Source organism: Equus asinus, chromosome 11 (assembly GCF_041296235.1).
Source record: "Equus asinus isolate D_3611 breed Donkey chromosome 11, EquAss-T2T_v2, whole genome shotgun sequence".
NCBI classification, from domain to species: domain Eukaryota; kingdom Metazoa; phylum Chordata; class Mammalia; order Perissodactyla; family Equidae; genus Equus; species Equus asinus.
Genome location: NC_091800.1, coordinates 4,763,801 through 4,774,516, shown reverse-complemented (window position 1 = coordinate 4,774,516; position 10,716 = coordinate 4,763,801). Strand labels below are relative to the sequence as shown.

The 10,716-nt window shown below is 41.5% G+C and overlaps 1 protein-coding gene across 1 annotated transcript in view; it reads right to left on the bottom strand.

The window, feature by feature from the left end:
* Positions 1–6,087: 6,087 nt before the first annotated feature.
* The window catches only part of FGF9 (fibroblast growth factor 9), a 31,128-nt gene continuing 26,499 nt past the window's right edge, over positions 6,088–10,716 (bottom strand). The window contains exon 3 of the mRNA XM_014837137.3: positions 6,088–7,266. Coding sequence (XP_014692623.1) covers positions 7,021–7,266 — 246 coding nt within the window. The 3' untranslated portion in view covers positions 6,088–7,020. The remainder of the gene's footprint in view (positions 7,267–10,716) is intronic.

The window sequence follows — 10,716 nt, the reverse complement described above, 5'->3', positions numbered from 1 at the left end:
GAAGAAAGAAGAATCAAATATATAGGCACATTAGAGTTACCACAAAATTTACAGTTGCTTCTTTAAAGCAGATCATCAAAAGAAGTAGCTTGATTTCTAATTTTGCCCTCATTCACCAAAGAGCCATTCAGAACCCGACTCTATTTCTAGATGTCACTTCAGATGCTGGGTGAGTGGCAGCATCATGGGTGGTTCTACCCTTAGATTGTATCTAGACAAGGACAGTCGTGATGGATCTCCTGAAGGATGGAGAGTTTCTTTTCTTGCCAATATGCCCTGCTTCAAATATTGCCCTAATTCAATTAGCCCTCATTTCCGAAGCCAAATTTAAGAACTCTTCTGAGTAAATTCGAAAGACCATCCATCACATTCTGTCAGTTCTACTTATTCTGTAACAGGTGCCTAAACAAATCTACTCTTTAAATGTGGGGTGGGGGGAGGAGACCCAGGAGAGTGGGAAGTCATGGTACCCCTATAACTGGAAGAGGAAACCAAAGCAAGCCACAAGGAGGCCAGAAGCTGATTGACTACAGATTTGTAATTCTGGTGGAGAAAAACAAAATGAAAAGTTTTATCCCTCTAATCAAGATGTATAGCTTCATCTCTCTGCTATGAAAGCTATGGTTATGTGCCCATTTATATTTCAACGAGGTGGATTCTATGGGAGATGAGGTATTTTCCAAAGCTTCATTAATTCTTTTGGCTTCACTGAGTTCTGGTACCTTTAAAAGACATCACAAATCTACAATTGATAAGTTTTTGGAATTGCATTGCCTTTTTTTTTTTTTTTTTTTTTTAAAGATTTTATTTTTTTCCTTTTTCTCCCCAAAGCCCCCCGGTACATAGTTGTATATTCTTCGTTGTCGGTCCTTCTAGTTGTGGCATGTGGGACGCTGCCTCAGCGTGGCTTGATGAGTAGTGCCATGTCCGCGCCCAGGATTCGAACCAACGAAACACTGGGCCGCCTGCAGCGGAGCGCGCGAACTTAACCACTCAGCCACCGGGCCAGCCCCGCATTGCCTTTTCCTTTGGATTTTCCCAAGGAGGGAAAAATAGGGCAGCCTCTATTCTGTTTATTTCAAAAGAAACTCATTTACTGCCAAGAAGGAGCTCATCTATTGAAAGAATCTATATCAGCAAATTTGAGGACATTTTAAAAACGCTGTCCTACTTAAAACGATAGGATTTTGAATGGGGCTGCATCCAACTGAGTTCTTATATATTAATGTAAATTGAATACATAGTTGAAGACAGGTGAAGTTCATGGAAAATCGCCAACATTGTTCTACTTGCCTTATAATGTTGGCGTCCCAGTCCTACAGTATCTCACATGGGTACCGTGTGTTTATACATTCATTGACATAAAACCCAGCCTGGTATTTAGGTAATAAGATCAGAACATTGTTTTTTTCCCTACTTTATCCTCAGCACTGTTCCATGTCAGTGTTGAACTATACATTTGTTGAAAGAATGAAATGGACATTTTATAGATTATATTTTCTCCTTTTTCATTATTCTGTACTTCAGTTGCTATGATGTTGTGGATTCTGCCCATGACACAAAGTAAATGTGAAGGGAAAAATTAAAGTGAGTAATATTAACAAAAACTAACAGAGTTACCTTCCTCTGGATAGAAACCAAGAATAACAAAAGAGCATTCTGAGCATGGCGTCAGTAAGTACAGGGCAACAGAGCTGCTGTGACTCAAAGACTGGTTCTGATCATCTCCATGAACCAATGCCACTCCACAAGGGGTAGGAACCCCTCCAAGACTAATGCTGGCCATCAGGCTCAATCAGTCATCCAGGAAGCATCGGTAAAAGATACAGTGAGCCCAAATTCCCCAAATGCAAAGCACTTTCTTGACACATTTAGAATGCCAGAGATTATAGCTCTCTCCTCTGTACCTCCTACTCATCTTTTGCCTCTCACCTTAGACATCATGACCTCGGGCACACCTTACGTCCCCCAGCCCCTGTACCCTCCTTATCACAGTGTTCAGCACAATACACCAGTATGCCAGTTTGTTTCAATTCTGTGTATGCCCTCAGTGACTGTGCCTGTCTCTTTATTGCTGATGCCAGCTCCACACAATAAAACAAAGGAAGGAGGGAGAGAGCGAGGGAAAGAAAAATAGGAAGAGAGAAATGGAGGGAGGGACGGGTTGGGGAAGAAGGAAGAATTTGGTGAACCAGAGGGTAAAGAGATGTTGAGAGTATCACTTCCTTCTGAAAAAGCAGTTATAATTCTAACATCTTCACAAACTAGGAAAAGCCCTCTTTTTATTAGTCAGAAACAGAAATCTCCCAAAGCTGTCATTTCCCAACCCAGGACATATGCAGACACTAGAAGCTCGAGGCAACAGCCAGGTGGAGCTTACAGAATGTTTTGCAACATCCCACAAAATGGTTAGGAAAAAGCCTGCTTGAGTATTTTTAAAAATAAGTTTCTCCAAGCTGAGCCATGAACACTGTCAAGAATGCTTGCCCTTCCTGTGTGAGGAGGACAGAGCCCGCTGTTCAGCTCTGAACATCCACGTTACAATTTTTCTTTTAACTCTAAGGAGTTAAAACTCTAAGAAGTTCCCAGTATCAAATATTCCTGGCTAAGTCCACTAATAACAATGGGAATCATACCTAAAGCCACGAACACAATTAGAAGGATCTTCTGAAGGCCATAGGGGAAAAAAGCCAGAGCCAGGCTCAAGCACGGCTTGCCAAGGACTACTGAGATGTCAATGTGCCTACAAATTTTTAAATTAAAATTAAATTTTAAAAATGTTTTTCAAGATATAAGCTGGAATATAGTTGGAGAATAATGAGAAATCTAAGTAAGAATTTTCTCTTTTACCATTAACCACAGTAGCAAACAGGGCTCTCTTTGGTGTTTTGCTTGCCTCCCTGGTGGCCATCACAATAATCGTCCAACCTTAGAGCCAGAAGTCTATCAACCTGATGACTATCCTTGCAAGAGGAAGAATACACACCAAGAATACTCGTTTTCACTTTCTTTCCAAAGAAAATCATAGAAGTGGCTATTTCTTATTTCCACATGTTCCTTCCTGGTGAAGAAAAAGCTACATCAGAAATTCTTCTAGATGACAGAAGTTAACTAAAGTCATTGTTGTAATCATTTCACCACATATGTAAGTAAAATCATTATGCTGTACACCTTAAACATAATGTGATGTATGTCAATTATATCTCAATAAAACTGGAAAAAAACTTTTCTAAAGACCTAAGAGAATGCAGCCACAGAGGCACATGGCAAGTAAAAGGTAGAAATCACACTCGAAGCCACTGCTCACACGTTTGTAACCAAACCTGTTGTGGCCGGGGTTCATTCTACAAACCTGAATCCCGGAATCTGGGGCTATACTCTGAAGGAAGTAGGCACAGTTTATTCTTATAATTCCTCACCGTTCCACTTTTAACAATAAAATATCCATTTTAAAATGTGAAACGTCTGTGGACACACGTGGGTAATTTTAGCGTATAACACACACACACACACACACACTTGAAAGGAACTCAGTGGCTAGGACAGCTTTTGAATCCATCCGGCCTATTCTACCCCCACTATTTCATTGCTCTTTCGTGCAAGTGACCACAAATAGTGGATCTAACTTTGGCACATTTCAAGGTCAAATGATGCAGCAAACAGAATTTGACCTCAAACAATATGCCTTTGTCATTCACCATCCACGTAAATGTGCACACACAGTGCGTTCTGCTTGCTGCAAGTTAATAAATCTTTATCCCAGAAGATTACTCGCTGCTTCTTCTAATGCTTTCAGAAAAGAAAAGCCATCTGGATGTGTTTGCTCCTCCCCGTCCATCCCCCACATCCCTCCATCCCCTCAACACACATACAACAGCTGTAAGAGCAAGGAGAGCATGTTTGTAAAATTCCATTGGTTCATGTAGGCACATAATCTGAAGCAGCTCCAAAACGGACATCAAGTAAAAAATACCAGTTTTCAAAAGTCTGTAATTATGTATTTACACAAATTACATAATCCTGTATGTATTTACATACAATTACAGATTATCAAGTAAATAACACAATGTTGTAGTGTTAATGAGATGAAATAGAATGAAAACACCATAAACTGAAACCATTTGTTTATCTACAAAACAGGACCTGGCAGGAACAGGTTCCCCAACGCTGACCTGGCATGTCCTTCGACAGTGCCTGGGGACATTCACTGACAGATGGGAGGGTGGTTCAGTCCATGCCCATAAGTCTTTGACCAAGGTGCAAGTGTTGGCACCAATAAATAGTGGTTTGGTTGTCTGAGCAACTGTTTGCAAAAACTGGAACCACCCATTCCACAGTGGCTCGGGGCCGCCCCATCCAACGGGTTTTGGGTCTCTTATGACAAGAACCGGATGCAAACCCATGAGCTGGGGATGACTGGCTCTACTGCCCAAAAGGACAACGCCCATGCCAAAACCCTGAGCCATCTACTCTCCCAGAACACTTATTTACATAAATTGCATAAGTCAATATTTATTTACAGACCATTACAGTTTATTGTATCATTGCCAAAAGCATATAACAATTTTTCTTGAAAAAAAAAAAAGTTACCAAAACAAAATATCTCCAAAAGTAGACATTAAAGTAGCATTTTCTAGGAATGCATGGATATTTTAGTCTTTTTCACAAATTCTTTTCTTTGTTTTAGGCTGATTATCTAGCGTCTCATGCTACTTTAAGATTACTTTTGGCTATCTCCTAGAGTCAATTTCTTCAGTGCTAAATATTGTGCCTATGATATCCAAGAAACTTGATTCTTCCCTGTGGTCAGATGTTTAATGTTTTTCAGCCAAAAATATTAAATGCCTTTTGGAAAAACTAAAGCCTGAATATGTGCACATTTCAGCAGCAGCAAAGGCTTAAATAATAAATAAGAATACTACACCTTGGAATTAAATGCAGTTTCTGTTGTGAAAGTTAAAAAAAAAAAAAAAAAAACAAGAAAATAAACGAAGAGGACATTCTGACCTTTATCATAAATCACTACTTTACATTGCGTCTGTCCCCTCCCCTCAAAATATGTCTTCTTAATTCCAAAGGTTAGACTTAGTTTCTCCTTACGCACTTCAGCAGGAGGGCCCTGCTGCATACTCCGACCTGGACCACAGACGGGCCCGTGTGCTCACGGCAGGAAGTCATGTGCTTCTGCTTCAGAACACCTCGAAGTCACCAGTGACAGACTTTATTTTTCATAGAGAATGTGCATCAGAGCAAAACATAGTTGGAATATTAAATTTTAACATTAGTTGCATAAATCCCAACACATTTTTTTAACTGTCACTTTCAATTTCCCAACATAACTGGCTAGAAAGTGTTCTCTGTGGTATGAGAATTTGTTATAAATTCCTTTTCCTTAAATATTGCTTTAAGAATTTGGCTCTTTTCTCCTTAATATATAGTAAGAAATAGTCTCCCTTGCCCAAGGGCAAGTTTCAAAATTATTGCTCCTGAAGAAATATGTATTCTTATGCTTTTCAGCATAAAATGTTATAAAAGCCTTGTAAAAGATATGCTATACAGGAACTTCCTCTCTAAAAAACTTGAATGCTTGTGAAGACCACTTTAAAAAAACAAAACACAGTCAACAAGTATAATACTTTCCCTCTCATTGTCATTACTGATGAAGATTTATTCATTTCATTTTGCAAGTTCCTCTTGAAGGGCAGTTCACACCAAAAAGATTTTCTGTGAAAGACGTAACAATGACCCCTATCATACTTGTATAATTTCATATTTGATAGCCAAGTACACAAATAAAAAGTTTACAAGAATGATCCTGTTAATCTGATTCTTGTCCCTTAAAAAAAAAAATCTGTGCTATGTAAGTTATTTTTTTCCCTTTTGAGAATTCTAAATCAGTACGGTTGTTGTTAGTCCCGTTGTTCTGGAGACCGAGCAAAAGAGAAGCACACTTATTGTTTAGCTTTGGTATATTCTGCAATAGATTTCAACAAATAGGATATATACCAACCCTTATCTTTTCCAACCGTGAAGTTAACAATGACGGAGGAAGTCATTTATGAGAGAGGAAATATTACAGACACAGAATAAAAGTTTAAGACCCAGTTTATCTTTAATCCTCTGGGAGAAGCTATGAAACAAGCAGTCTGAAGAGTGAATACTCAGTGTCATGAATGATGTGCATAAGTTTACAATAATACGGGCACAAAAGAGATTGTCGCCTTTAGTACATTAGGGTCATTAGAATTTCTCGTATCCATGCACCATTATATTTACTTGCATGAATTTACCACAGGTTTGTAGCGGACTTTGCCATTTAATGCTTACAGAGCCTAAAGCTTCCAAAATGCCTATCTGGCCTGTACATATTTCATTAAAAATAAACTCTATATAATAAATAAATATATAAAATAAATAAAATGTTGCCTTTGAAATTTCTATAAATAAATTTAACTTTTTTTTTTTTTTACTAAGAGGTCTTTGCTTTCAATTCACTGGGATGACACCAGTGAGAATTAACTGAAAAAGTCTTTTAAGTAAGACTGCACCCTCCATGCCTTTGAAAATGCAGCGTACCCTTGTGCAGGCCACCAGCCAAAATCCTGATGAGTCGAAGTATGGCAGCTGTGCTGATATAGGATGAAGTAGAACTGATCAAAAATGGAAAAGCGTGTCTATTTCCCAGCATGCATCAGGCCGTCGTCCTCTCTGCTTTTGCTTCTCTCTTCAATCTCCCCTGCTCCCCATCCACTCCCACACGCACCCCCACTCTCAGTCTCCCTCTCCTCCTCTCACAATAAATCAAGCAAGTGGGCACAGGCAGTCCTCCAGGAGGACGAGCCTTTAAGTACAGAACAAATCAGCATGTTCCCATCCAAGCCTCCGTTGTACATTATGCATGCGACAAAGTTTGGCAACAGTGGAGCTGACGTGATGACACAGCTAATCAATAAGAACCCACCGCGTGAAACCTTTATAGTGGTTACTTTTTTAAGGGCTCAAGTGAAGAAATTGTCTTTGTCAACTTTGGCTTAGAATATCCTTATATAGTTCGGGTACTTTGTCGGGGTCCACTGGTCTAGGTAAAAAATGTGTGAATTTCTGGTGCCGTTTAGTCCTCGTTCCTTCTCTTGGGGTCCCATCTTTATTTAACGCAACATAGTATCGCCTTCCAGTGTCCACATGTTTATATAGATTCGAAGAGTACGTGTTATACCAGTTTTCTTCAAACTGTTCTCTGAATACACACTCTTGGGTTAGTTTTTCCTGTTAAAAAAAAAAAAGCAAAGAAATATTTTGCAAAATTAGGTCTCTGTATTTAAAGCAATATTCAATGGCTACACAATATAACTCTGAAGAGAAAATACTGATTTTAACCCATTTTAACACATTTTGCAATAGCTGTTTATAAACTTAACTACATTCTAATTTTTTATTCATAATGACTAAAACACAAGAGATTCTAAATGTTTTCTAGTTGAACTTTTCCACATGCCAGTTCTCTGAATGAGTCAAACAGGCAAAGGACAACTCCCGTGGTGGGTTGTTCTCGTTTTTACTACAGCGATTTGGGTGGTGGCCATCTTGAGAGGGGGAGCCTTTGCTCAGGCCCACGGCTCAAATAACTGATTCATCTTGAACAGACTTTGTATAAAGTACTTGCTATGTGGACCAACATGAGCAACAGCACCAGCGATGTCAGATATTTCCTGCCCTTGGGAGCAGCGGACTTCCGCACGACTCTGCAAGAGTGGTTTTCAACTTCAGTGTGCAGAATCGCTGGAGAGGCCTCTTCAGAATGCAGATTTCCAACCCCCAACCCTTTAAAGTTCTGATCCAGAAAGTCTGGAAATATGCATTTTTAACAGGCCCTTGGGGGAATTCTGATGCAGATAATCCTCGGCCCACATTTTGAGATATAATCCTTTCTATCGTGACTGAGTGAGTCTTCCTGAGTACAAAGAAGTAAAAAGCAGTATTCAAGCTCGCCTGTTTCCTTGAACTTAGATAGAAGCAGATCCCCCCTCCCAACTTAAAAAGCTGCATTCTCAGGCACATGGCCGCCAAGAAAAAGGTGCACTTTTTCCGCATTCCTAAAGCAAAAAGATTCCACATTTTCATAAACATATTACATTTCTCTTTCCACCTCAGCTTTAGGAAAGCCTGGGTCCCATTTAGCCCCACAGCCTAGGGCTCCTGCGGCTGCGCGTCTCCTGGGCAGGAAGGAGCAGGTCACATGCCACAACCATGAGCGCACTCCAAGCACGAAGGTGCGCTTCTGAGCTGCGCCCTGCAGAAACAAGCAGCACTGGAGGGCCTCCTCGCACGACTAAACTCAAGCTTCTAAAAACACCGTCTTCCTAGAGGGTACTTTTAAAAAAGAAACACTAAAATGACTTTTAGAAATATTCCATTTGTTCTTGCACACCTGGCATGCTACATAAATAAGAAAACAAACAAACACATGTCCGCACACAGGGTCAAAACAGCAAAACAGACAAGGGCATTGGAGTTCTTCCGTTTCTGTCATTCAGACCCAGAGGACAGACAGCAAACTACACGTCCCCCAAACATAGACACCCTTTTACACGCACACGCTTAAGATCACAGCTTAGTGCCCATCATCCCCGGTTCTGTGGAACAAGTCAGGAGGGCAAGGGAAACACCGACAACCCCAACAGTCCACGGCAAGGCAGCTTCTCTATGTCCCTGATTTAAGGAACCAAAGGCTTAAAACGCGCCTGAAAGCGCACAGGGCCTGCACTTCCTGCTGGGAGCTCTTCCAGGGGCTCAGACAGCACTGGGCAGTCTGTAACAAAGTATTATCTCCTTGGACAAGGCTTTGCTGAGAGGATCGAAAAAGGGGGAAGCAGAAAGAAAAAGCAATGCATCTGGCAAGGACAGCAATGATGGGAAGAGGAGGGACGGCGGCGCTGGGCTCACAGGGACAAAGGAACTGCAGGGAGCAACCAGTTCTCCGTAGCTCTGCTCACCTGGCCCACTCCCCTCCAGGTGCGGCAGACCCGGCCTGCAGGAGGAGGGGCGCAGTGGAGAGGCACCCCCAAACCAACGAGCCCAGAGTCTCGTGCTTCTCAGGAAACACAGCCCTACGCTGCGCCAGGAGATGAGGCTGAATGCAATTTCTCGTTCAGCTCAATTAAAACTGACGAAATAAAAACAGAGTGCTAAAGGCATTAACAGCTATTTTAGTCTTTACTTCCATCTGCATAATAAATATCCTCCTCACAGACAAGATTAGTCCTGGCTACAACTGTCTGGTTTGGGTTTGCTGCGATTAAGAAAATTTTCTAAACAAATTCTGTTCATTTTTTTTTTAAGAGCGCTCTGGTATCGCTTCCTCTTTTTTTTTCTTTCTTTGGTGAGGGAGATTGGTCCTAACATCTGTTGCCAAACTTCTTTTTTTTTCTCCCCAAAGCCCCAGTACATAGTTGTATATCCCAGTTCTAAGTGCTTCTAGTTCTGCTATGTGGGACGCCGCCTCAGCATGGCTTGATGAGCAGTGCTAGGTCAACCCCCAGGATCCAAACCCACGAACCCCGGGCCACCGAAGCAGAGTACATGAACTTAACCACTTAACCATTGGGCCAGCTGCTCCGTTTGTTTTTTTACTTCATAAAATGAACCAAATTATGGAATTGTATACTGAGCCTTTAACTCTACAAAGGACATGAAAAACTATTCAAATTAAGCTTTCTTTTTCTCAGTGGGCAGTCTCAGCCCCTGACAGACACTTTACCTAAAAAACAGAACACTTCCTCCTCCTTTCGGAACCATGAGTGATGACTAGTTGATATTTGCTTGTAGACACATCATGCCTATAGCACAAGAGCCCTTCTGGGATTAGAAATACACAAGGGTCACCTTGGCAGAAGGCAGCTGGTTCGCACAATGGTGAAGAGCCTGGCTTTGGAGTCAAAGGCCTCTGCAAACCCAGCTTCGGCCCTCACTAGCCCTGGGACGTTTACAATCACTTGCCTAGCCTCTCCACATCTCAGCAGCCTCGTCTCTAAAGCAGGGTGGCAACAAGCATCTTGAGACAGGGCTACTACAAATGCGCCATCAGAGGACAGTGCTCGGCACTGAGGAAGCCCTCAATAAACAATGTGGTTGCTGACATTATGTCAACATCAGGACCTCTTAGAACTGGAACAAACCTTAGAAAACAGCTAGTGCACCCTTCCTGATTAAATATGTGGACAGTGAGGCCCAGACGTGAACTGATTTGCCCCTCGTCTATGTCACAGGATCCTGCTATCACAGTAATGAAGCCACTAGAGCAAGAAGTTTCCAGGAGGTCCACTGGAGATGCCATACTCTCAAGATGCGCCTCTTCCATTTTTTTACTTTTGCCTAAGCAGTGTGGCTCCTCCAGACCCTGTCATGGAGGGGAACTCCTGACGCTGTTTCCAAGGGGCCAGGCATTGGGAGGGCCACGCAGGGAAGGGCGAGGGTCCTCAGACTATGTCAGGAATTAAGGGCAGCAACTCTTATTCCAAGAGTCACATGTGCTTCCTTTCTTCTTTACCTCAAAATGTAATTCTTAAAAAACACTGTTCATTTTGCAGGAGGAAAGGGTGGAGATGAAACGAAAACAGGGGATGAACAAAATTCTACAGGGGTAGGGATATCACAATCTAACATTTATTTTCAGTATTTATGAAAGATTTTCATTTTACACGTGTTGGAGGGTTTAGT